General features: G+C 38.2%; 4 protein-coding genes across 5 annotated transcripts; 1 reads left to right on the top strand and 3 right to left on the bottom strand.

Annotated features, from left to right (window-relative positions):
* Positions 1 to 2,848: 2,848 nt before the first annotated feature.
* Positions 2,849 to 11,922, bottom strand: LOC105204676 (T-box transcription factor TBX10). The gene is made up of 5 exons (XM_039446703.1): positions 11,489 to 11,922; positions 10,725 to 11,086; positions 10,346 to 10,597; positions 5,048 to 5,289; positions 2,849 to 4,991 (listed from the first exon to the last, which is right to left on the bottom strand). The coding sequence occupies exons 1-5, from the start codon at positions 11,739 to 11,741 to the stop codon at positions 4,655 to 4,657; spliced, it is 1,446 nt and encodes a 481-aa protein (XP_039302637.1). The 5' UTR covers positions 11,742 to 11,922; the 3' UTR covers positions 2,849 to 4,654.
* Positions 11,923 to 13,138: 1,216 nt separating this feature from the next.
* On the bottom strand, positions 13,139 to 19,127 carry LOC105205976 (serine/threonine-protein phosphatase alpha-2 isoform). The gene is made up of 5 exons (XM_039446700.1): positions 18,864 to 19,127; positions 17,560 to 17,691; positions 17,201 to 17,431; positions 16,773 to 17,101; positions 13,139 to 16,656 (listed from the first exon to the last, which is right to left on the bottom strand). The coding sequence occupies exons 1-5, from the start codon at positions 18,916 to 18,918 to the stop codon at positions 16,417 to 16,419; spliced, it is 987 nt and encodes a 328-aa protein (XP_039302634.1). The 5' UTR covers positions 18,919 to 19,127; the 3' UTR covers positions 13,139 to 16,416.
* Positions 19,128 to 19,422: 295 nt separating this feature from the next.
* On the top strand, positions 19,423 to 22,819 carry LOC105206037 (ran-specific GTPase-activating protein). 2 transcript variants are annotated; one of them, XM_039446702.1, is made up of 5 exons: positions 19,423 to 19,726; positions 20,116 to 20,276; positions 20,356 to 20,642; positions 22,064 to 22,388; positions 22,501 to 22,819. In XM_039446702.1, exons 1-4 carry the CDS (start codon positions 19,712 to 19,714, stop codon positions 22,381 to 22,383), a joined length of 783 nt encoding a protein of 260 aa, XP_039302636.1. In that variant the 5' UTR covers positions 19,423 to 19,711; the 3' UTR covers positions 22,384 to 22,388; positions 22,501 to 22,819. The 2 variants fall into 2 exon arrangements, with proteins under 2 accessions (XP_039302636.1, XP_039302635.1); XM_039446701.1 differs by having other exon boundaries at positions 22,064 to 22,819.
* LOC105204675 (endoplasmic reticulum resident protein 29) lies at positions 22,808 to 26,997 on the bottom strand. The gene is made up of 3 exons (XM_011173852.3): positions 26,452 to 26,997; positions 24,535 to 24,933; positions 22,808 to 24,351 (listed from the first exon to the last, which is right to left on the bottom strand). Exons 1-3 carry the CDS (start codon positions 26,557 to 26,559, stop codon positions 24,112 to 24,114), a joined length of 747 nt encoding a protein of 248 aa, XP_011172154.1. The 5' UTR covers positions 26,560 to 26,997; the 3' UTR covers positions 22,808 to 24,111.
* Between the last annotated feature and the right edge of the window lie 15 nt (positions 26,998 to 27,012).

The following is a 27,012-nucleotide window of genomic DNA, read 5'->3' as shown; positions in this document are numbered from 1 at the left end:
ATGTGTTGCATACATTATTGTTTCGGCTTAAGAAAATAGGAAAGTATAAAAATTGTATTTGAAACACATTTTTGCAAAAAAGCAGTTTCTTTTTTTTGCAATCCATATATACTTACATTGTGTGTGTATATATACATATACATATATATATATATATACATATATATACATATATATATATAGAGAGAGAGAGAGAGAGAGAGAGAGAGCGCTTAACTACGTTCGAGAGCTTCTTCGAAAATTCAGAAAGCGTTTCGCCGCGTTGGCGATGTGGAAACTATAAAAGCTCCGCCACCGTGCACGCACGAATCGCGCACGATCCGTGCAGTACGTGGCGATGACGGATTCATGATCCGTAGCATGGTCCGTCCGTAACGCCTTACTTCTGGATATGTGAACGTCTGGATATGTCCGCCTCCTCTTTTCCCTCTTCACCTTCACCGAGCAATTCATTTGTCGGTCTTTGATCCGCGACCAACGAGCCACTACTGGAAAATTAGAGAGATTTATTAAGCGAGATTTATTAAGCTCCCATTAAGCTCGCACAGCGCTCCATCGCCTCTCGTTATGTATATTATATATGTATCCCATTCTATTTGGATAAATAAAAACGACCGATGTATTTTTTGAAGAATTTTCAAAGCCGATTTGCTTGTCAGTTGAGAATAATTTCGATAGTCGCGGCGCGCGGGAGTATAGCTGCAGAAAAAATATGTATCTTGAATTTATTTTCACAACTGTAACGGTAACGTTTGAAAGACTTACAAAGGCTCGTTTCTTTCTCACGTATTTTCATCGACATGGCAATACATAATTTAATTTTGCGATTCATACACTTGTGCTTACCAAATCCCAAGTAATCCAATAATAATAGCTGCGTCGCAATTGCAATTGCTTGTGCATAATATTTTTTTTTTTTTTCTTACGCACATCTTATCTAAGCACATGTCTTTCGATATTCTCTAAATAGCGTCAAAAAAGAATACGAGAAGAAACGGATAGCTTTTTTTTTAGAAATTTTTAAATAAAGAAAAATTATTTTCAAATTTGGATGTCTAATAATCTTCCGATCTGATGATCCGAATACGGAATTATCATTTAATACGTATGTATGTACGTCTTTTAATATTACGAAGCTGTATACATATTAGGGATACGCGGAACAAGAACTCGAACGTTGATTCAGTGAGTGAGAATACGGCCTGAGAAATTGAGTCGACTAGAAAGATGCTCGGAGTGCTCGGACGACGGCGACGGGAGGGTGAAAAATTCCAGACGTTTCCTCGAAAGTCACCTAACAACAAGGTTACGCCTCCACGATAAAGAGAGTTTGTAAGGGTTAATAAGTGTAAACGGAAAAGGAGCTCGATAAAAAGAATCTGCACATCTTTAAGTCGGGCGCCAATAAAATTAATGACTAGAAGCCGCCGAAAATATACAATTTATGCTGATGTAATACTCAGCAGTATATAATTAAAATACAATGGCTGCATTGTCTTGTAATTTCGAATTTATTCAATTGTACAAAACTGATATATTTTAACAGCTCCAGTTAATTGATACTTAATAACGAATATCATCGCGTAATGTTGTTTATTTCTTAACGTTAGTTAATCCGTGAGCTGGGAAGAATCAGGGACCGTGTCACGTGTCACGTGTGTGTGTTCCGTGTTGCCTTTGATTCGCAAGCTCGAAATAAGGGGTTAGGACGTAGCAGTGGCTCAGCGTAGGGTCAGGTTGACCTCTTCAGTCTCCGGGAGGATTGACTCTGCGGTTAGCCGTAACACCTACGACGAAGATGAAAGAATATAGAAGAGAAGAGGAGTGTCTTTTTACTGCCGAGTGCCGACGCCGTCACGCGCCGTCGATAAGCGCGGCGGCTGGCGGCTTCTCTGTGGACTTGGTAGGCTTGGTGGGCTTGGTGGGCTGTGCGGGCTGGGGTCTCGCACGCGGCTTTATATCACTCTTAGGGTTAAGGTGTCAAAAGTACACGACAAGACCCCCCTTGTCGCGTGGCTCGTGGCACACGCTGTATTTTTCTCCCAACTATTCGTCTGCCCGCTGCCCGTGCTAGTCATCTTTCACGTAATTTGATAAACCTCACTAAAGTTGATGATTAAGCTACACTGTTATTATAGGTTTAGATGTGTGCGTAAAGAAAATTTAAAAAAAGCGCCAAGACAAATTTTATGAAACGCATAGATTAGATATTGCTTGCGAGATATGAAATGTCGATCGAGTAATCGGAACTTGGCGCGCGAGACTATCGCGTTGAATCTCTTGATATACGTACACAGCGAAGTGTGAGTATGCCACGTACCACGCGCGGTGAACGTAGACGACGACGACGACGACGACGACGACGACGACGGCGACGGCGACGTCTCGAACGCTCTAGAGCTGTCTCGTTTTACCATTCTTCGCCTTTAGTCAGGGACGGGGACATTTTTGAGAAATACGGACGAGTGCAAAACGTTTAGCTAGACCGAGAAAATGTAGCCACTGACGATCGTTAAGCACACGCTTGTAATATGTTTACACAGCGTTGTTCCTCGCGCGCAGCCATCAATCACAGCGAACGTCGAGAGTCGGTCGGTCGCGTCGCTCCACGGAGGCTTTAGACAATTTAGACGCTCGAGTTCCTTTCCATCTCGCTTCGTTGCCGCTAGCTCGTCATTTCCGACAGTTCCCGCCGTCGCGTCGCATCAAATACGATATGGTCGATGATCGTCGACAAATCGTATCTCATTTATTTAACATATTTTATAATTGCTAATCGGCAGTATCGCCAATTGATTCTAAAAATTTGTTTTATAAAAGACGACTTTTATAAAGAAAAAGTTTCAATCAAGTCTCAAATAATATTTACTAAACGTAAAATGTCCCTCTTATCGAATATAATATTATATATGTTCCTGCACATTATTATCATTAATATATATTTTGGTTGTTGTAGGTCCGTAGATAATAAAAAAGGTGTACAATGTGTTTTTTCCGTCATGAAATTATTACAGGCATAAAATTGTGACGTTAAATTTCTAACGAGAGCTTATAATTATAAGTAATTAAAATTAAATTATTATAATATACATTGTATAATTAACGAATTTAACGAATCGAAGAAGGAAGGTCGGCGGCGGAGAGTCGTTTCAAATATGGATTCGATTTCGTAGGAAAAGCGGAGGAGTGTGGAAAGAGAATTTGGGAGTAATAAATAAATTGTACGCTGTTTTGCGTTATTCTCGAGCGTTTATTCCTCGTTTGATCGTAAAACGTCCCTTCTCAGCTGGCCACACTGTCGTATGCCACCAAATGGGGACTCTTAAAAAGTTCAAGGCACAATGGTACGATATCCGAGCGGTATAATTTATTAAGGCACTTGGTAACCACGTTACTCTCACCAAGTGTCACGGCGCGTTTACTTTCCCGTCTTGGCTCGAGAACGTTTTAGGCTCGTTCGGCATTTGAGACACCTAGTATAAATAGACGCACTTTGCTCCTACAAAAGGCACTTACTTCCCCCACGATCTTCCGCAACTTTGCCTCTTCGGTAACTTTGATCGGTCGATTTATTTCTCAAAACACGTAAATTAGTTCCAACAAGCTGGAAAAAAATTTACGTGCAGAAGATATATATGTATATATTGTTTTTTCATCAATCATAAATAAAAAGAGATTTGCGGTATCGATTACATCGGTATCGGTTTCGTAGTTCTCTTTGTCGATAATATTTTAGTAACGCGTGCGTGCACAGACACGTCAGCATTTTGTAAAAGTATGTCGATACGTCGTACCGATTTTGAGATGCGCGTATCGCTATGGCTAACTAACTAATTATTACTCTCGCTTAATATCACCACATATATGTGTATATGTAATATACACACGTATAAAATATAAATAGATGAGTCGGGCGACGACAGAGAACTGTTTTATTGCACTTGAATCGTAATTTAAAAATTGGATATCGACACAATCTTTGGTCACAATTAAATTACACATTAACGCGTCAACGAGACTACGTGATTTATCAATTGCTATATCTTACTTTCTCAATCAATTAAATATACTTAAATATACTTAAATCGAAAAATGTCGTTATACGTAAGCAAAAATATACATAAATATAAATCCTTTCAATCGACTTAAAAAGGAAGCCGATCGCGAACGATGGGGGTTTGGCTTTCGATAACGAGTGAACCCCCACTGGCACTGTCTGTTTCGGACGTGAGAAGTAAGAAATTCGAAACGCGCAACGAACGCGAATGAAAACCTAAACTTTTGGCGATCACGTATGTACATACGTTTTTAGTGTACATCTAAAGTCGTCGGCACGTGCATTACGTTTCCTCGTAAAGACGAGGAATCATAAAAAAGACGATTGAGAGATTTTTACCAAGGATCCACGAAGAAAGCGTTGGATCCTTCGTGGTCCAATCGATATAAAAATACGAGAGATATTTCATAGAATAGAGAAATTCCACTCTTGATCGAGAGTTAAAAGTTATTCGACGACGAGATGTTTGTCGCTTCAGAAAAGCATCTGAACACGCGCAAACGTTTCATTTCCTATTCAAACGCGTTTTTCTAAAATATAAATGAAAAGTTGTTTCAATAGATAGAAACAAGGAAACTCGACTCGCGACGATCGCGATTATCGCGGTCCGTAGAGAGACGCGCCCGAATGCGGATGTTGCGGGTGTGTCGAATAATGGACCGACGACTGTCCATGATGAGTCGGATAATGCGTCCAATGGCTACCGGCCGCAGCTGCTGCGGCTACCGCGCCGTAAAACTGATGATGATGCTCCTGAGAAATGGAGGCAGGTACAACAGCCGGAATCTGCATCGGCGCCGGCATCGCCGTATTGTAAGCAGCACCGGTGGACGGAAGGACGGCGACGGCAGCGGCACTTTGCGTGGCACTCGCGGCTGCGGCGGTTCCTATGGCCGCCGTCCTCTTGGCGGGATTCGTCGCCATCCCGCCGACGCCGACGCCGACGCCGACGCCGACGCCGACGCCGACGGTCGCCGCCACCGCCACGCCGACGACACGCCATCGCACTCGTCCGACTCGCAATCTCGGAAGCCCTTGGCGAACGGGTTACTGGCGATCTTCAGCTGCGTTATCCGATGGTTCTGATACGCAGTCACCGCGGTGAACCTAGTCTCCGGGAAGGAAAACGTCTTGAAGTTCTCCGTGCGGGGATCTGGCGCTGAGCCCGGCGGCGAGGGAGCGACCACCACGTGGCAGCGCGGCTGATAGCGATGCATCGAGTTCAAGATAATCTGCAACGCGAAAGGATCAAAGATCGTTCCCACTGACTTGTGTAATAATCAGTCCGATTGCATCGGACATCGTTCGTTCAAAATCATCTGTTTACATCGTTGTGAATTTCCGAAGAAGAAAAATGGACGAGAGATACTATTTAAGCTCGATCGAATAAAACTCTCTGTCAAAATTTCATCACATTCAACATAATAATATTTGATCGTTTTGAATGGAAGATTGAAAATGAGAGGAAAAGATTGTGTATATGAATAAGTGTAATTAGAACTGTTAAAAATATTGTGACGATTAACGTAGAGCGACAAATGTTTACACGCAGCTCGATCGATGGAATCGACGCAATTTGATAAAGTTGCCTTCGTACGAGGAACTAACCGAACAAATATCCGAAAAAAAAGAAAAAATATCTAAAGATTCTTCCAAAGAAAGAAGAGAAGGAATGAGGACGAGGGCACGTGATGGGAAGGAAGGAGCGCCACAGGGGGGCGGTCCGGGTCGCAATGTTTGACAGCCACGAGAGACTCGGTGACTAATTAGTGTAAAAACTAACCCCCAGCCCGCAACCCGACACCCTCGTCCCTCGTCCCTCGTCCCTCGTCCTTCCCTTCGCTTCGCTCACTCACGCGCGCATATGCTCGTGACGAGGGCATATGTATTGGTGGTGCACATACGTACTGAGCAGGAAAAACGTGTGTGGCCTTGGAAAATTAAGGCAAACTTTTTTTAACACAGTTTTCACAGTTTTCTTTTTAGCGCGCCGTGTTTTACGAACCTTGGTAAATTATTAAAATTATTACTACAATATCAGTGCAACAATCACATTGAATAATAAATATTGCGCTTTGTTGTATAGATTGTTGTGTCGCAGTGTCGCAGTGTCGTAGTGTCGCACTCCATAGTCGTCGTCGTCTCACGTTTCTTTCATCCCCGGAAATATCTTTGGCCAACGTTCTAATATCTTTTCTTTTGCAACTATATTTACGCTTAAATCTCAACATGTTTGCATCGATATCAAGAGGAATAATTTTTGTAGTAATTTAGATCGAACAATTAGAGTCCGAACGTCTCTAGAATCCGTCCAAGAATCCCACGTACACTTGCACGCGCTTCATGATCGCGATCATTCCTACTCTAAGGAAACGTCGATCATCTCCCGGGCACTATTATTTTATATTCGATATTAATTTTATTGGCGTTTATCTCTCGTACATTAGTCACCTACGTTTTCACGTAGGGTAAAATTTCAAGTGATATGGAAAGAGGCCGAAAAGAGCGGAAAGAGGCGCCCTGCAGCGACTAGCGATAGCGGTGCGTCATCAATTAAGGACGAGAGCATTCCTGACCCGCCTACGGCGCGAGTTTTTACGATTTTGTACGATTTTTTCCGCGCGGCCTGCTGCCAGATTTTTCGGTGCGCAATTAAAGGAACAAACTGTTCTGTGTATAGCGCGAGAAAAAGAACGACCTCTCGCCACGGGTCAGAGAGGTCCTCTCGGTCCTCTCGGTCCTCTCGGTTCTCTCCCGCGAAAGAAGAGCAGCGATACATTCTTGGGAGAAACGCACGCGCTGCGCGAGACTTGCGCGAGAGCGCGGCAGCGGAGACTTTCAACTTGACTTCTTCGAGTCGAGGAGAGATTTCGAATGTCGAAAAATAAATCACATTTCGAGAATACATGTCGGTCTTTACAATTACATAAATTTGAAACGCTATCAACGTTATGCCTGAATATGTTTCCTTGTAAATATCAATACAATCGAAAACGATAAAAATAATTTGGCAATGTCTCTTTTCAACTTTTCGACTTGCGCGCATGTCGCATATTTATATAATTGTAGATAAATAAAGACATCATTTCGACAACTTGTGCCAAGATTTTACAAGTAACATTTTACAAGTGTAATGAAAGAAGGAATATTACTGATGACAAAAGTATCTGCTATCTGCATATGCATAATTTCCATATTGAAGGAGAATTAATCTCTCTGAACTTGTATTATGCTCGAGAGAGCAAAAGATTTCAATGTGCGGATCGTGTCGCGTCGATCAGTTGGTATAATCTCGTTTAGCATAGTTTAGCGTTTCTCGTCATTAAACGCGTAAACGTTGCTACTATTCTTTTCCTTCTCGAATCGGATTTGGGAGATTTGCTTCGAGATGCGAAGAGGCGAATGGCTTGGCTAGCAAATTACGAGTTCGTTTTGCGATCGTATTCGTGACGGCGGCGGCGGCGGCCAGCTTGACCAAACGTACGTTTTGGCACAAACCTAGTCGCGAGAAATTATTTTAGGATTCATAACATTTTGCCGTGGGTACTACATCACACACGGCACTGCTGCGAAAAGATTAAAACGCACTCGCGATCGGTCGTCCATCGCGCCGCGCCGACTCGTCACCTGCACAAATTCGCGATACTCGATCATTCGAGTGATAGAGATAAAAGACGGTAAAAACAAATCCTTTATACGATAAAGAAGCGAGGTAAAGCCTAAATCACACTAGCGATTGAAAATTGAAGAATGAAGATTAGAATTTTGGCCAATCGAAATAAAAGGAGCTAAAATTTCCTTTCTCCACTTAGTCGCTCCAAATTTCAATCGCTAATCGTCAATCACAATCGGCAATCGCTAGTGTGATTTGGACTTAAGGGGGCTGGCGATTGGAGATTTATAAGTGTCTCTCAGCAAGAAGTAAACAAATCCTTAGGAAGAAAGACAAACGTCTCTCAATGCGTTAATTGTAAAAGAATTTTTTTTCATCAATTCTCTTCTGTTTTCTCTAAATTAACCAGAGTAAATCTTTCTAAAAATATTTCGTTCTATACTCTGATATTCGATTCAATTTCAATACTTTCTTCCTATCTGATACTGATTAGTACACGAATCGTTTATTACAACGTTTATTTTGCACATATTGCAATTTTTATATTCGCGCTGCATGGAATTGTCATGCAATATTATGCCTCGTAAGCGCTGCACGGCTGCATTCGTAGTACAAAATATTTCGCAATCGATTCCGAATCGACGGCGACGCGGACGTTCGAAGACGGCGACGCGGACGTTCGAAAATCGTCACACGGTGTGTCAGAATGAACGGATATGCTGACCGATGCTCATTTTTTCTCGCTATAATGCTCGTATAACGCTCACTTACTAAGTACAGTCTCTTTCCCAGGGCCTATAGGTCGCGTTGCGTCGCGTCTCGCGTCGCACGCAGTTTACATTACATCTGTTTACGTTATTTTACACACACGATACTCTCGCGTCTATCCACGGCGACAGGAAGGCGAGAATAATGCGCTGCAGACGGACAATATCTAAATTTTAAACGCATTTGGTCCTACAGCTATTATAATTTATTTCTTCATTCTCTTGAATTTATGTTTTACAAGTTTTTACATTGTACAAGTGACATGACAAAAACTTAACTCTTGTAAAAAAATTAAAGATTAGAAAATATAATGAGAGCGAGAAAGAGAGAGAGAGAGAGAGAGAGAGAGAGAGAGAGAATAAAAAATTAAAGAAAATTAATGCATACAAATGTTTAGTATTATTGCATCTTGTTTAGTAAAAGAAAATGTAACATTGAAAGATTAAGTAAATTTTTAAAGAAACTTTCATTGACATGACATTTTTTAAATATTCTCTCTCTTTCTCTCTTTTGTTCGAGGCAAACTTCTTAAAATCCTTCAGGAACCTTTTCTTCGGTCATCTGCGACGGAAGGGCAGGGTCTAACCTCACGATTTTCGATCTTTAAAAAAATTTTCTCTTCACTCTTTAATTTTATTTATTATGCTCACGTTGCAAGGTTTTGAACTTGTCCTCTCACACGCTTTTAGACATGTACTTTTCTACTTCTTTCTATGTATATTTATCTATACCTTAATAATTTTTTTTTTAATTTTGTTCTTTTTTGTTTACTTAAAAAAAACTTTTGTTTATATATCATGTCTCTCTGCCGTTCTTGTAATAATTTGCAACTCCTACTCATGTAAGTTTGTTTTCTTAAGTTTGTTATATTTATGTTTATTTCTATTTTGTTTTATTTTAGTTTATATTTTTTTATTTTTTGCTTATCTTCGTTATAAGTTCTGTTAAACTCATTTATTTTTATTTTCTGTTCATCTTAGTTGTAAGTTCTGTAATACTGACCCAACTTCCTTGTCTTTGTAATATTTTTAAAGGGCTGTGCCCTAGAATATAATAAAAAGCTCACAATCAGTCAGAGTCAGTCAGTCAGTCAGTCAGTCAGTCAGTCAGTCAGTCAGTCTCTCTCTATCTCTCTCTCTCTCTCTCTCTCTCTCTCTCTCTCTCTCTCTCTCTCTCTCCCTCCTTCAAAACAATTTCGTCTTTCATAATCATATTGCTAATTATTTTAAGACAACCTATAATTTCCAAGAGCAATAAGGGTTTTTCGATGAAAAAGGAATCAACAATCGATGAGACGGGACGTTTTCCAAACGGTGAACAACCTCCATGAAAACGCCGTGCCGCGCCGTGTCGTTTTTCTCCATTATTTCTCGTGAGCGACTGGCTCGTATCTCAGGTCAATTAAGACGAACTCACGCGTAAACGACAAACACGTGGAAACCTTCGCCTTCGCATCTCTCATTCTACTTTATTACGTAGATGCGTTTTACGATTCGAGGACGTCGCGTAAAAATTGGAGCGAGGCAAAGTCTCGGCAAAAATTGTATTTATGATTTTGCCTAACTGACAAATCTTTATTTTCAACTCTCAGGGATTATACTTGACTGGTTAAAAAAAAAAAAGAAAAAGAAATTGAATTCTGCGACGTTTCGAATAATTATCCCGATGGAAAATGTTAGAAAAGTCAATTGAGATACACGCGGAATAACGTATGTGGCTTAGATAAAATGAAAATACATTGCCGAACATAAAATACCTCGATTGGAGCGAGACGCGTTTTCGTACGTACGTGCACGTGGGTGTTACGAACATTTGTTATTAATTATAAAAACAACTCGACTCTTCGCCATTCGTATGATTACGAATCATCGCGAATAATTGGAAGAAAAGATGAACGCGTGACTCACGTGTCCGTTATCATCGAGCTGATTGTTGGTCAATTTCAACTTGTCGAAGGAAATTGGCTGCTTCATCCAATGAGCGCCACTCGCAGGACTATCGGGATGCACGTGGATCCTGGGTGGTGAGACGGGATCGGCGCGACCCGCCACGACCCAGGCACTGCTGTGGAAAGCGTATCGATACCTCTTGTCGTCACACGGGACGAAATCCATCACCATCAGGTACTCGGCGTTGGGATCCAAGCCGAACAGTCGACACTGCCGATCACCAGAAAAAAAAAAAAAAAAAAAAATAGAAAACCATACATCCAGCTGTATTCGTCGCACTTGGCTTCGAGAGTACAATCTCGCTATTTCGCTATTTCGCTATTCGCCGTTTCCTCACCTGAAACGTAGGGAACATTCTTCGTCCGGCTTTCGTAACGATCATCTCGGTGCCGAGCTGATGGAATTCCTCCCAGAGCGGCTTCGCCTCCAGAGCGGCGCCGGCACCGAGCAGCGCCGGATGAAGCGGCCGTTTCGCTCCCGACTCCTCCGCGGAAGACGCGGCGGCGGCGGCGGCGGCGGCTCTTCCACCGCTACCACCCTCGCTCGGATGATGGTCACCGTGATGACTATTGTTGTTGTTGCTGTCGTTGCGCGATTCCGCTGCGCTGGCGGATGGAGAGATCGGAATTGGCAAAACGGCCTTCGTCGGACGATTGGGACTGCGAGATCTCTTTACCCTTCCGGCGCTTTGCAAGCACGCTGCGAATACGATACGAGAGACGATTCAACGGATATCTAACCGCGTTCATCTTTCACGCGCAATTGGAACGTTGTAGAAAGTTGATCAATGAAAAAAGATGCTTATGACACCGCAGGCTGATGTCTCAAAAATCTTATCGGCTGACGGCTTTTCTCCCCTTTGCAACAATTATCTTATTTTTACCTTACCAGTCACATTTAGCACGTGACTTGTACTTTTGTCAGCTTTTGAGTCATAAATTTGTAATTTAGAAATAGTCGTAAAACAATCGAAAATCGAAACGACAAAAATGAACCAAAGTTATAGAATATTATTTTAAATGAATCAAAATCGGAATGAGAGACAATTGTCTAACGTTTGATCGAAATCCAGTATTAAAAAGAAAAAAAAGTATCATTCACCTTCCATTTGTTGCATCGGCGATGGTACAACCGGCAGATGCTGATGTTGGTGGTGATGCTGCTGCTGCTGCTGGTGATGGTGATGATGGTGATGTTGCTGTTCCTGTTGTTGTTGCTGCTGCTGTTGCTGCTGTTGCTGTTGCTGCTGCTGCTGATGATGCTGATGGTGATGATGATGATAATGATGCGCCGACCATTGCTGATAACAACAGTCGGCAGTGATTTCGCGTCGTTGTTCCTGTTGCGATTGCATCGTCAGATTGACGAATTCGATGTCGATTATCGTTTCGGTTGAGGTAAAAGGTAAAAATGAGTTATTCGCGGAAATCTGTAACGCATGGCGCGAAATTTCTTTCAACTTGGTGCGCTCTGTGACGCACCAAGAATCCTCGACATTTCCAACGTAACGAAAGACAAGACCGTTCGCACTCGCGGGTTATTCTCATTGTCGTAGGATTCTCTTGGTACATGAATCGGCATCCGCACTCGAAGAGGTGTGCACGTACGACGTACGAAGAACTCTTGAATGAAGAAGACGCAAGCAGTATGCACTTAATTAAATATCATTGTTCGAGTAACGAGCGACACATCGTCGTTGACCACACATATCGCGATATCTCTCGCTTTTCCCTCCCCTCCGTAACCCTTCCCACCCCTTTTCTCCTCTCCTCTCCTCTGCTCTTCTCTCACGTTATTAACGTGTGTAAAGCGCAAGGAAGCGAGGGGAGCGTTTCTCGTTTCTCGTTTCTCGTTTCTCGTTTCTCGAGCGGCTCGAGCATTGAAAGAAGATCCCGAGCGTGATTTCAGCGATTTCAGCGAGCAGCGCGACATCCGCGATGTTCCGATCCCGAGACGCGCGCCCGCGGAAAACCACCACCGCGCGCGCGCCCGCGTCAACAGGACTTGTCCTCACCTCCGTATCCGGACGTTGACAAGGACGCTCAAAGCTCGAGAGACGCGTCAAGCGCTTCTCGAATCCCGGATGAATCGGAAAGAACTCGCGCGACTACGACGGAGCCGCTGCTTATCATCGCGACATCATTCGCTCACTCCCTCGCTTCTCTCTCTCTCTCTCTCTCTCCGCACTTGCGGCTTGCTCGCGGAGAACCCCGCAGCCCCTCGAGAGGTTTTCCCGAGGGAAAAGGACGGAACGAGAGCGACGCAGGGAGGGACGCGGAAGGGAGGAGGGCTTCTCAGAGGATCCTCCTACACCAGGCACCCACGCTTGCCCACGCTTGCCCACGCTGCCCGGCAATGGGATGCTGTACGAATCTTCTGCCCTCTTCTTCGATGCCAGAAGGCGGAGTCTCGGCGTCAGCGAGCCAGAAATGTCAGGGATAGGTGCAATGGACTCAGGAATGGACCTTTCTATCCTGCCACCCGAGAATAAATATTTCCATCTCAACTTATACATATATATATGTGCGATATGTGCGATATGTGCGATATGTGCTGGTGCTCCGTTATCGCGAGGACGTGATCGAGAAGGGAGAGTGACGATTCTAATAAATAATCGAGTGAAAAAAATATTTCTTCTTGTACGAAATATACAATGTTACGGTCCAAGCGTTTAATTGAAGGATTTGGGAGAGAGAAAGGAGCTGAGAAGAAGAGGAAAGGAGGAAATCCAATTGATCCAAAAGAGCTAAATTAAGGTTCCGCATCCTTCAATTTAATCAGAAATTCTTTTCTTTTCTTTTCACAGAGTTATTTCATAATACTTAATACTATACGTACAATTGTTGTTATAGTGCCGAATGGAATATATTAATTGTAATTGTAATTATACTACAACTTTTATAGATCCACGTCATGCTTGCTCGTGTCTCACTTCGACATTCATAAATTTCTGCGCGTTCTATTTATATTAATGTGTAATGTAATATTAAGATTCCAAGATTATTTGGAAACGTTTGGTAAGATCTTCCTTTGGCTCCATTGTAAAACTTTTTTTTAGATTAAGACAATTTAAATCTTCGATCGAATGCGCACGAGAGAAAAGATATTTTTCATTGATTTTGCCGACGAGACCTTGACCTCGGCCTCGATCTACGGGCATTTTGAACGAATGCCCGTAACAAATTAAAACCTTATACATACGTATATATTTTATCGGAAAGAAAGAAACGTTCGCTATGCGCTAAAAGGAATCTGAAAACTTGATCTGATTATTTTTAAGATATTTCGCGCAGTAAGCTCGAATTATTTTCACTCTCCTCTCTTTTCTCGTAAGTTCAGTAAAGGCGTGTAAAGAAATTTTTTTTTTTTTTTTTATGCCTCTCCGCGTTTCGCGCAATTCTCGTGGAATTTGAGTCGACTATAATCTGCTCTTACAATTAGATCGCACGAGTGACGCACCTTGATTTCTTCCCCTCGTGTGACAATTAAGCCTTTGTGGCGTCTCTCGCGACAAGCGAGAAACCCTTTTTCTTTAAACCCTTTGGTAAGAAACAATTTCACTCGTGCATGAGACAGCCTTTTTGGCATAATCGGCCTTCCCGCGATGTGTATCGATTCTTCACTCGATATATAATAGCTATTAATAAATCTAATGCTATTTACATAAATAACTGTTAATAAAACACTTACATGAGAATTGATTATTGAGTAAGTGGAATAATAAATCTAATTGTTGATTACTTATAGAAAAGTAAACAAGTCGAAAATCTTTGGCCGGCTTGTCGTGACTTAATTTTTGGCTCGATTTATGATTTCTACTTATACTTGATACACTTTGCGTGTGTGAAACAAAAAGAGCTATATGATTGACGTATACTTTTATACATCAATTGTAGCTTTTTGTTTCACGCGACATTTTCGATAACCAAATATCGAAAAATTGAACGAGACGATTCGCAGATATCGTTTTAATTACGGTCCCTATTTTTCTTCTTTTTCTCTATCGTTCCATCGTACCAGTATAATATACGAATATCTCATTTTAAAAAGTACTACGCAACTAGACTAGACATTTCATTTGTTGATCAACGACGGTATGATATTATTCACAATACTTAAATTGAACTCTCTTTCTCTCTCTCTCTCTCTCTAGAATTACAAACGGTTTACGGTAACGAAAGTGCATCGCAAGGAGCTTAGTAAGACGAGATAACGATTGGTGTTATCGCTTTAGCCTTTGTACGTACACGTATCTCCGAATGTGACGGAGGTAAAGTTAAATCTGCCCAATCTGAATGATCGTATTTAAACATAGCAAGATGAATAGCAAACTTGAAGCTACGTTCATGTACCTAGATGTATCTTAAAGAAAGTTACGAACTTACGCATGGTACATAGGCATAGTACATATAGTTGACGTATATAATATGAGACATCGTCGTTGCGTCGCGTCGGGATGATGGATGCGATGCATTGACTAAAGAAATATATGGTGGATGTGTTTTTATGTGAATTTTATTTATAAAAAAGAAATTAATGTACAAATATGAAGAAAGGAAACTAAACATGATGGGTCTCAAGATCCCGTAATAAGATCCTCGCGTCCTAGTTTCTCGTAGCTATCGCGTTTTATATAGCTTCTGTTATGTTATCGAGGATGAATCTGTGCATCGACTATCATAGAGTCGCTGAGGATTGGGATGAATGGGAAATTGAATAAAATAAACATGGTAGGAGAGCGAGGGGAATGAAGATGATGATATTAACAGTAACGATGATTCGTCCTGTTAACAGAACTGTCTCGATCGGAAGATGGAATTCCCCCTCCCCCTCCCCCCCGACCGCAAAAGGCTTCTTCTTTTTCGTATTATTTCAAAAATTAGAATCGCCTATCATCAATGACACCAATGACATCAATCGCTATACGATGCGCGTTCGCGTGTATTGATTTACACATGATTAATATTTTCTCACGTTTCTATACGAACATTGTAAAACTAATCCAGAGAAGCCTTGCCACCATAATAACTACGATACAAATACTTCCGTTTGTCGCGAGACAATATGTAATATGCATATTAATAAATCGTTAATGCTCCGAAAACACTTGTTCTTGAAACAAAATCTCGTCTCTCTCTCTCTCTATTTTTTTTCTTTGTATTTCACAGTTCACACATATAAATGTATATTTATAAAAGTATGTATGACGTAATAGATGTCGTTTACAAATTTGTGCAACTTACAGAAGTATCAAGCTATAAATACCTATTATACTTTAGGGAATTAAATCTAGGATGATCGTTAATTCATTATTGTGTGTCGATATTTTCATTAACAGCGTACTTACATAATGAAACGAAGCAAGAGCGCTATGTGCGTGCACGTGTGTATGTGTGTGTGTATGTGTGTGACATTATTATCATGTCAATTTTTCTCACGGCGTAAAGTGATCGAAAAAGGTCACGTCTTCTCTCAAGTAATCAAATATTCGCGATAGTGATGAGTGTAAATGCAAATGACGAACAAGCTATAAGATGTAGACGATTGATGAATGGGAGAGATGAATTATAGTTCAAGTGCCTGTTCACTTTCTACTTGTTACTTTTCGCAACTGTTAAGAATATCATGGAAATCACGTAAAATTCTTTCTAGTCTTATAATCGATCGGTTGGTTTCATCATTACTACTCTGTTTTTATACGGTAACACATTTAGCTACAACATACGCACTATCACTTACTACTTTTGATAAACTCTGTGAAAAGCAACGCCCCTCCGGATTTTCCGATAGATGTTTTCCCGACTCTACAGTAATTATTTCCACAGGCTTTTTTTTCGCGCGCGTAGTCAATCAAAAATAATATAATCATAATAATAATTATTATTATAACACTTCTCTCTCTCTCTCTCTTTTCTCCCCGTTTTTCTTTCTTTCTTACAAGGTCTTAATGTCTTGATAAATGTTGGGTCGGGCGGTAGCAGTTGTAAGATCCTAAGCATCGCACATTTGAAAAGATAAATCTAAGGTTTTCACTTCTTCTTATTTTTGTTGTTTGCGCCCCGCGGTGGCGTCACAGGCCGTCCAGCGTTGAGACCACCGTAAGTGAATTTCCTCTTATCGGCTGGTTTCAAAATTTGAAAACTGCACATGAGAGTCTCGTCTACCGACATCATGGCACCTGCATTGTCAAATTCGCCACAGTAGTTTGGTGCCGAGAACAATGTCACTAACTGCCGTTTGGCAAAAAATTCGTAACCATCTTCCACCACCTGAAGGAATAATATTTCGATGTAAGGTGGATGAAATTGTGATGAAAAAAATAACCAAATGAATTATATATATATATATATATATATATATATATATATATATATATATAATTTACCTGATGCGCACGGCATATAAGATCAAAGTCATGTTTATGTAAAAATTTGGCAACGACTTCTGCGCCGAAAGTGAACGATACCCCGCGGTCGTTTTCACCCCAACCCATAGTGTCTTTATCGGGATCGGACCACAATAAATCACAGAGCAATCCCTGGTCAGGTACATCCGTCGGTCGCATGATACGTCTGATCTGCTCCATGCTTTGCAAATCCGGACTCAAGCCGCCATGGCAGCAAAATATCTTTTCGTCTACTATCGCAGCAACAGGTAGGCAATTGAAGCAATCGGTAAACGTTTTCCATAGTTTAATGTTGTAACGACGTTTACCTAAAATATGATTTATTTGTACAAAATAGCAGGATGAGCGCGAACAACTGTAAAAAAATATTCACGAAATATTATTCATTTTTTATCTCTCATATTTACATTCATCGTAAAATCCATATATCCTATTAATGGATGCGCATTCGTGATTTCCTCGTAATAAGAAAAAATTTTCTGGATACTTGATCTTATAAGCAAGAAGGAGACAGATGGTTTCCAACGATTGTTTCCCTCTGTCAACGTAATCTCCTAAGAAAAGATAGTTGCTTTCAGGAGGAAAACCACCGTACTCAAATAATCGCAACAAATCGTAATATTGTCCATGAATGTCACCTATCGAACACAAAAAATTGTACGATATTAAATCATTAAAGTCATTATTATTAAATGTCATATAAATTACATTATATAGAGGTAATTCTTTTTAAAATCTTAATTTTAACGCATATATAATTGCTTACCACATATTTTCAATGGTGCTTCGAGTTCTAACAGGATGGGCTGAGATAAAAAAATTTCACGGGACTTGAGACATAGTCCTCTAATCTCCACTTCTGTCAACTGAACATTCTTGCCTGGTCTCGCTCCTCTTACTAGAGAACGACAATGAAACAACAATGCTTTTGTGTAACGATACTTGAATAATATTGAAAATCATAAATGATACAACTAAATTTTATTTCCCAAAATTTTTCTCTCATGTAGTTATGGAAATATTTTCATAAAAGAATAAATGAGAAAGCATATTGAGATATCAAGTACTTTTATCTAGTTTCTATTTTTAGTTTCCTATTTAACCTATATTAATATAACGTCAAATGTAATCTAAAATAATATAATTCATATTTTTACATATTAATCTATATTCTCCTCTATCGTTTAATTTATTTCATCATGTTTAGCATCTTTCTGCATATTTGAAGAAATTGATGGTATCGAGTAATAGTATATAAATCGTTTTACAATCCATTCTAATGTAAAGCTGCAAAGAATTTGCAGAATTGAATATTACCTAAAAATCATGAGTTGAAAGAGATATTGTGTGTAACATTATATAAATAAAAATCTTGTTTGAATGTCAAAGGAGAACGTCAATTCAATATGCTTTTCACGCTTGTAGTAGGTTGACTCGATTATTTTGCAAAGTAACAACAACGTAAAGAAGAAAATGTAAAATAGCCTAGTTAAGAGCGAGAGTAGCAGCTCGCTCTCTCTCTCTCTCTCTCTCTCTCTCTCTCTCTCTCTCTCTCTCTCTCGAGTAGAATAGACGGACCTCGCCCAAGCAGACTCTTCGTCCGCGGGCAAGATGCGTTGTCAAAGAAACCAATGCGCGCGTGCCGTTCAGTGACGAGAGTTGATCGGAACGCGATCATCATTTTCGAGAATATTGCGTAACGACGATGAGTACGGGAGAGACGAAAAGATCGGGAGTCGGGACGGCGGCGCGGCGAGACGAGGTTTCGATATGCCCTTGTGTGTACGAGTGTATACGCGCGCGCGAGAGAAAGAAAGAAAGAAAGAGAGAGAGAGAGAGAGAGAGAAAGAGAGAAAGAGAGAGAGAAGCCGTGTCGCGGGCGTCGTCGTGGCACATCCGAGAGTCGTGTAGTGAAGAAAATCGCGGACCCGAAGAAGAAAATTTGCGCGATTGACGGGCGATGTTGATCGCGCGTTGCGTCGCCATCCCCTCCTCTCCCCTCCCCTCCTTCGACGATCGTCTCGCGAGCAGAGAGCAGCGTACGACGACGCGGCGATCGACCAGTTTTACCTTCCAAGAGCCGAGCTATGATGTTGTCGATATTTAATTTGTCGGTCTCAGCCATCGGGCCGGGGTCTCGTGCGCGTCCCTCGCTTCACACGGAGCACTTTACTACAGGGATGATGGTCGGTCCACCGAAATTTCTCGCTTGCGTGCCGTACGACACGGAATCGCGCTCCACGGCTCACGTACAAGTTACTCGCAATGGCCGTCCGGATAACCGCGCACTCCACTCCCTTTCGCCTCTCCTCTCCTCTCCTCTCTTCTCTACTCTTCGCTGCTCCGCTCCCTCCCGTTTACCCCTGCCGCACGCGCGCGCGCGCGCGCGCTCACGTCCGTCTCTGCTCTGCTTCAATCTGCTCTGTGCTGCACTGTCTGCTCTTTTTCTCGCTGCATCCGGTATTGTATCTCGATCGAGACCTCGAACCTCGCGAAAACACACGTGTCGCATCAGTTCACATCAATCGCAGGCATCGCAACTATTCGACCTCTCTCAACAGTCTCAACTCAAGACGAGTCCGATCCGATACTCGATGATTAAGCGAGATTTAAATACACGTATGTTTTTTTCTTTTTTTTTTGAAATAAATAAAGATAGACATACATATTCGAATATCTCAAAGTCAATAGTGAATAAGTGAATAAGTCGATAGTGAATAAGTGAATAAGTCGATAGTGAATAAGTCGATTATCGACTTGTCGACACTACTACAATACACGAATGTGTATGTACATTCATGCCTTCATGCACGAACTACGAAGATAGCTGCTGAATAACTGAACGGCCAACTGCCGTATGCGAGATTATCGGCAATCACATCAATTTCTTTTAACTTTCTAACCAACGCTGATAAAATATGCCGGAAAACGTGGTACGTATACCTTAACATTTTTTTCTCTTTCACGTTTTTTTTTTCATTTAAATTATACGGATCGAATGATTAATCACGGTAGTCAAGATTATGCGTCGCGGATAATAGGTTATGTTGCGCATTATTTCGAAATTAAACGCGAATGCGTCCAAGATAGGTCGTATCTTCTTTGATAACATAGTTTTATTTTAATTCCAATTCTTTTATAGTTTTTCTTTCTTGTGTCTATTTTGAAATAAGTAACATTTAACTTTATATATTTTTATTCCTCAAACAAAATTTAATATTTTGTAATCAAGCGCGCGCGTATACACACACACACACACACCACGTTTTAAAGTTGAGACTTTTTAATTAAATGAAAAACGTCTCTTGTTTGCTTTTTTAAGCTAAACGGTGATCATATTGATGTGAAAGGTGCCAATTGTGAGCCACCTCAAGAAAACGATGAAGAAAATACCGAAAATGATGTCCATTTTGAACCAATAATTTCATTACCCTTGATAGAAGTATCAAACAATGAAGAAGACGAAACAGAGATGTTAAAACTGTAAGTTAATGCTGAATAATTGTTATTAGCGATATTGATTTCAAAAAAGTCAATATTTTTGTCTTTTTGTGATTTTTAGACGGGCAAAGTTGTATCGTTACGACACGTCGAACAATCCTGCGGAATGGAAGGAACGTGGCACAGGAGAAGTCAAACTGCTTAGACACAAGACAAAAAATACAGTTAGAGTAGTCATGCGCAGAGACAAAACTCTCAAGATCTGCGCAAATCATTTTATCACTCCGTGGATGGAATTGAAGCCAAACTGTGGCAGTGATAGAGCATGGGTTTGGAGCGTACTTGCCGATTATGCTGATGAACAACTCAAACCAGAATTACTCGCGATACGTTTTGCAAATGCTGAAAGTAAGTTCTAAAGTGTTACATTAAATTTTGTACATTTGTGTGTGTATATATATATATTTATTTATTTATTTATTTATTTATTTATTTATTAGGGTGTTCCAAAATAATTATTTTTTTTCTTTATGTGCTTTACAAGAAATCGAAAATATATGTTGCAACAGTAAATTTCTTTTTTTCTGATTTTTAAAAAATGTTTTAGAGGTCGCTGTAATTGTTTAAACGCAAAAATCGACGTAACATGGTATTTTCATTTTTTTAAATCACATTGAAGCATATCCTGTTAAGTTGATCATTGAGATATTGTTGCCAGAAATCAAATATATAAGCTTGAATTTTTGTAGCCAAAAATACTGATAGTAAGTCATTCATTTAGTCCTTCAAAACTCGAATTTTCACAAAAATGAACATTTAAAGGCTTAAAAAACTTATTTTTACCAGTTGCAGTCAAAAATTGTTGGTGGTACTGGTGTCCTTGTTCAATGGAGAATATATTATGATATACAGAAACTTTGACATTTATTGATAGATAACGCAGCAGTCATAAAATGCTTAAAAAATTTGATTTTTTTTAAGCCTGGCCCTCATACCAACACCAGTGTTGGTATGAGGGCCAGGCTTAAAAAAGAAAAATATTTTTATGTAAAATATATCTTATAAAGTTTTTATGAAATATATTTTTATAAAAATTTTTTAAAATATTTTTTATAAAAACTTATAAAAAATTTCATATAAAATATATTTTTATAAAATATATTTTTTATAAAAATATATTTTATATGAAAACATTTTTTTTAACGAAAAATTGTCACGAACATTAAATCTGGTGTTGGTATAGGGGCCAGGCTTAAGAAAAATCGCATTTTTTAAGCATTTTATGACTGCGCTATCTATCAATAAATGTTAAAATTTTTGTATATCATAATATATTTTCCATTGAACAAGGAAACCGATACCACAAACAATTTTCGACTGTGACCGGTCAAAATAGATTTTTTAAGCCTTTAAATGTCCATTTTTATGAAAATTTGAGTTTTTAAGTATTAAATAAATGACTTACTGTCAGTATTTTTGGCTACAAAAATTCAAGCTTTTATATTTGATTCCTGGCAACAATATCTCAATGATCAAATCAACAAGATATGCCTCAATACGATTTAAAAAAATTAAAATACCATATTATGTTGATTTTCGTATTTAAACGACTATAGCGACTTCTAAAACAATTTTTAAAAATCTGAAAAAAAAAGGAAACTTACTGTTGCAATATATATTTTCGATTTTCTGTGAAACACAGGAAGAAAAAAAATAGTCGGTTATTTTGAACCACCCTAATTATATACAATATATATACGCGAATTATAACAAATAGTAATAGTATTATAGGATATTTTTGCATTATGTTCAATTTTTGTTTGCGATAGACGCATCAATGTGGAAAGAATCATTTGAAAAAGCTAAGAAGATTGTAGGATCTGAATGTGAAATTTATGCTGGCAAAAGTAATTCAGAACAAAAGCACATTGAAAGTGATAGCGAATCCAGCAGTGATGTAAGTTATAGCGAAAGTACTGATAACGAAGACCCATCGAAATCATTTAAACGGACTGAAGACTTTAACGCGATTTCTCAGCAAAAGGATACTGAGAAACAAACGACGGAAGAGAAAGTTGTAGTAACGAATGAAGAAAAAATAATTGATGAGATTGCAAAATTAAAAATGAAGAACGAAAGTGAGAAGTAATAATTATATATACATATATGTATATGTGTGTGTGTGTGTTTATATATATATATATATATATATATATATATACACATATATACACATATGTATATACATATATATACACACATATACATATATATGTATATAGAGCACAGTTTATTATCAAAAGACACATTCTGACATTTATGCGCTCAGACATACATTACATGCCATTGTTTCATTACTGAGGATTAAATATATGTAGATGCATTTTTAGCAATAACATAGAAAGATTTATTAAATTTCCAAGCGATTAAATTATTTATATAAACATATTATCTGTGATTTTTTTTAACTGGGATTAAATTCAAATGAAATTGCATTTGTACTGAATGGAATGTATGTGAGGGAGGGAATGTATGGGTTGACTCTGTCGAGAAACGAATAAATACAACGATTGTACGAACAAAAAGCATTCTGCATTTTATTCGTTCATTATTTCACAAAGATGATTTATGCATTATATCACATTTCTTTATAGTTAATGATCGCACAATACATTTTCCTTAACGAGAGTGAATAATATGTTGAAAGTGTATACAATAATCGATATAAAATTGACTAACTTATTTATGATATAACATCTTAATCCACAACCTGTCAACGTTCCATTTTCTTAGAAAATATTTATAATGAATCTTAATTGTGTCAACTGCTATTTTGTGTGTACTAAATTTATTCAATACACATTTCCTACCTATCTAATCCATTCAAATTCAAGATCTCCCCTTAGTTTCAAAATTATTACATTTTCCGAAAAGGACTATCAAAACTATCAAAGAAGATTAAATGAATTGAACAATTGTCATTTTCGCTTTATAACTATTGTTAACAGATCCATTATGTTGGAAGGAATGGAGACCAGTTTGGCTCTCCCATAACGGAACTCTATTTCAAATATACAAGTGGTAAATGTATTAAATTTATCCGATATCTTGTCCGATTTGACAAGATACATTCTCGAGTATGAGAATCATACGTTTTTCATATTCATTGCCTAATTATATTTATATGTACTTTATATCTTATTTAGAAGAATGTAGAAGTCTCCTAGATAATCAGAAAAGTGAAACCGATGTTACGAACTCTGGTTGGCCATCGCAAATGCCAATCGTGATTGACTCGGCAGTCATTTGTAATACTAATGGGCAATATTATTGTTTTTATTCTACCAATAGCTAATACGTGTTACGCATTACGTGTTCTTGATCTCTTCATCTATTTAGCCAACGTAATGTGCTTTTATATTTCATTTATTACATTTTTTATATACCTCGTTTAAAGTCAGTTTTCATAATTTGACGCGATTTTTAACATCTTCTAGAGCTTGCGATACTGCGTAACACGATTACGTATCTCTATTATCTAGAATTCTAGAACTCTAGGAAAATAAAACGTTTAAAATGGAAAAAAAACTCAAGAAAAAAAAATTGCATGAAACAGTAAATCGTCTCGCACTTCACGTTCATAGAACATAAGAGTTATAGAGAAATAAGCTAAGGAATGCAAAAAGATAAAATAACGTGATACCTTTTTTTAAATAAAGCATCTGAGTGTAAGCATCTCTTGTATAGCTTCTACTTCTATCGCTACGTATAGAATAATTGTATAAACTCGAGCGTATAAAATAATTCAAAATAGCACAATGATCAACATTTGGACTAAAATTTGATTGCTTAGGCGATCATTAATAATTCAAATCCTCTACAATTCATCTCTCGCTGAAAAAGATTGCAAGATGTTTCGTCTCTCTTCCATCGTACGCTTTTTTTGATCAGACAGTTTTCCTCTATAAAGAAGCCCCTGTACGCGCGTTTCTTCCGTTTGTACAAATACATCGCCACGCTCCAAAATTTTTTCCATAGTCTTTACATAAATTTTTGCTGCTTCTCGTTGTTCTTCCGGTAAAGTTTCTTCAAAAATTCTAGCCTTCTTTAATATCTCCTAGGAAAAAAAATAAGCATGGCTCGTAAAGAAAATTTAGTAATATCACAAATGTGAGATGTAAAATTACTTAAATCTTTGTCTTAATATTTTCAAATAAATATGTTTATGAAGCTCGCCTAATGAACCACTTGATCCAATAAGCATAAGCACATCGTTTCGTTGATTTTTTCAAATCTTTACCTGTCTGTCCTGTTCTCCCGCGACTTTAAAATCTTCAGCTAGCTTATCCAACCGTTCCACGCATCCTGGTAGGCCCAGATACACCCTTGATCTAGATCTGATAAAGCGCTTCAAGTATTCACCCGTAAAATCGGAATCCTTTTCGGGAGTAAATCTGATTGGTTCCGATTTGCCTTGTACGAATAGTAAAACTATTGGAAAGTCGTCCTTTTTAATATTGTAGCGTTGTGCCAAATCGGAATTATCCTTATTGCCAAAGTCCTTTACGCCCACTGTGGCTATCAGAAGATCTTCCGAATCCTTGGTATCGGCCGCTACAGTCGCATATTGCTCGTGCTTGCCACCATACGGAAACGCAACGTCGAATTTAACGAGCACTGCTTTGAACCTGGGGATAACCTGTGTGAAAATGTTTTTCATAGATATTTATAACTGTCAAGTTTCATATCATACAAGTGAAAAAGAATACATTAATAATTGAATTTTATTTTACAACATTGGAATTGTCTCATTGTTCACACATGTTTTATTTAAAATAGTAATTAATTTCGAAAATAATTTCAACAAAAATGTCATTTGTAACTATATATATTTATATTATTAAGAAAAGATTTATGTCGCATGCAATACAAATGCAGTAAATATGAAATGTAACAATTTCAGTTATTCATGTATAAACTATAAAATATCACATTGACTTCCAAATAATTTGACTATCAATTAAAATTTACATCCTGTATATCTGTAATATATATACATATATATATATATATATATATATATATATATATATATATGTATATATATATATATATATAAAATCCTAATGTTTATCTAAAAGATTCAAAGAAACGTGCATATCAATATTCAATCGATTCGTTGGAGTTTAATAGAGTCTATATCTTGTCGTATGTAGAGAATGCTTATGAATTAAAGTAAATAAATAGTAATGGAACTTGTTCACGTGACTGATGTCACTGATGGCCGATGGTAACCATAGCAACTATAGATGAAAATAATGAAATGTGATCAAATTTTCTTTATATTTTTTCTCAAATACAAAAAAAAAACATACAAATACAATGCATAAATATAGAAAAAATACTAAATTATATGTTGCATCAAATTATAAGACAACATTTTTAACAGCATTATTAATATTTTTATTTTTATTCATTTAGATTAAATTGTGCTAATGAGAATAAAATTTTCTTATTAAAAATAGAATAAAAATAATATACAAAGGCTATGATAAGATTATAGATATCAAAGATTACGTAAAAAGTGGCTAATAAAGCAAGGAGATGACGCTTGTTTATCTCATTTAAAGAATAAAAACAAAAATATAAAATGTTCATAAACGTTTTGCAGACTAAAAATGATTTTATTACAAATTGAAATATTTGTAAACATTTCATATTTACGTTATTATTTAAAAATGCACCGTCATTCAGTTGGTCTCTATCAAGTTTGCTTTTTTTTATCTAGTCTATGTGATTTCTTATTAATTGTGAATTCAATCACTCACACTAAATTAGTGCATAAAGGCTCCTACACCTAAAATATTTAAATACAGTGGCATAAGATAATCAACTTTTACAATGATATATTTATACTGTTAAATAATATGACGGTATTGAATATTAATTGTTTAAAATATTTATCTGTCTTTACATTTAACTTTGCTAACTAATTTGTGTGTAGTAGCTTTTAATATGCATTAATCTGATGTAATGCAAGCGATTGAATACATCTTGCATGGATGTGTGTGAGATTAAAAAGATTCATTAAAAAAAAAAGAAAAAGCCTATATATATAAATAATTTATTATTATAAATAAAGAAATTAAAACTCTCGATTTACATTATCTTACACGAAAATTCTGAATAAGATTCTGAGCTTCTCACGCTTTTGTACCTTGTCGAACGAATATGAATCCAAGGGTACACATCCTTTGCAATCATCACCGACGGTGACGTGCGGAGTAGCGATGACGAGGATGAGCACGAGACTCGATCGAATCATGATGGAAGAGATCAAGTATCACGTTTGTTCGATTATTGAACTTTCATCCGTTTGCTTATATTAATCAATTAACTATTCCGTTCTCTTGTGTTTAGCGGAATCAGACGACGATTACCCTATCCTCTTTGTACATACGCGAGTGACACTCGCGGAACGTGAAACATATCAACGTTAGTAACGTATCGAGCAACGTGTCGGTTCAACGAACCGGCTTCGTCCCGGTTATCGAATTTAATCGAGACAAATACGAACAGAGCTCCTGTTCAAGTGCATCAAGAGCATGAATACAATGGAAAAAAAATTCTATAGACGCGTCCTTATAATATATTTTTACATACACGAATCTTCTCTACTACAAGATCCTCTGGACTTGGTTTTCCTTTAAATCAACTCAGCTGTTTTGTCCAGTTTTGTCTAAACTAGAATTTTCTTTTCCATCCAGCTCTCTCTCTC

Source organism: Solenopsis invicta, chromosome 3, assembly GCF_016802725.1.
Source record: "Solenopsis invicta isolate M01_SB chromosome 3, UNIL_Sinv_3.0, whole genome shotgun sequence".
Taxonomy (NCBI): Eukaryota; Metazoa; Arthropoda; class Insecta; order Hymenoptera; family Formicidae; genus Solenopsis; species Solenopsis invicta.
This window is presented reverse-complemented; position numbering and strand designations above follow the sequence as displayed.

Coding starts and splice junctions, on each gene's coding strand:
- LOC105204676 (XM_039446703.1), bottom strand. CDS start 11,741: ATGCAATCGCAACAGGAACAACGACGCGAAATCACTGCCGACTGTTGT. Junction 10,598..10,724: donor GAATGTTCCCTACGTTTCAG/GTGAGGAAACGG, acceptor GGTGATCGGCAG/TGTCGACTGTTCGGCTTGGA. Junction 5,290..10,345: donor AGCTCGATGATAACGGACAC/GTGAGTCACGCG, acceptor TTCGCGTTGCAG/ATTATCTTGAACTCGATGCA.
- LOC105205976 (XM_039446700.1), bottom strand. CDS start 18,918: ATGGCTGAGACCGACAAATTAAATATCGACAACATCATAGCTCGGCTC. Junction 17,432..17,559: donor AGCACCATTGAAAATATGTG/GTAAGCAATTAT, acceptor TGTGTTCGATAG/GTGACATTCATGGACAATAT. Junction 16,657..16,772: donor TTATATGCCGTGCGCATCAG/GTAAATTATATA, acceptor TTATTCCTTCAG/GTGGTGGAAGATGGTTACGA.
- LOC105206037 (XM_039446702.1), top strand. Junction 20,277..20,355: donor GAAACAGAGATGTTAAAACT/GTAAGTTAATGC, acceptor TGTGATTTTTAG/ACGGGCAAAGTTGTATCGTT. Junction 20,643..22,063: donor ACGTTTTGCAAATGCTGAAA/GTAAGTTCTAAA, acceptor TGTTTGCGATAG/ACGCATCAATGTGGAAAGAA.
- LOC105204675 (XM_011173852.3), bottom strand. CDS start 26,559: ATGATTCGATCGAGTCTCGTGCTCATCCTCGTCATCGCTACTCCGCAC. Junction 24,934..26,451: donor ATTCATATTCGTTCGACAAG/GTACAAAAGCGT, acceptor ATTTTCACACAG/GTTATCCCCAGGTTCAAAGC. Junction 24,352..24,534: donor CGGGAGAACAGGACAGACAG/GTAAAGATTTGA, acceptor TTTTTTTCCTAG/GAGATATTAAAGAAGGCTAG.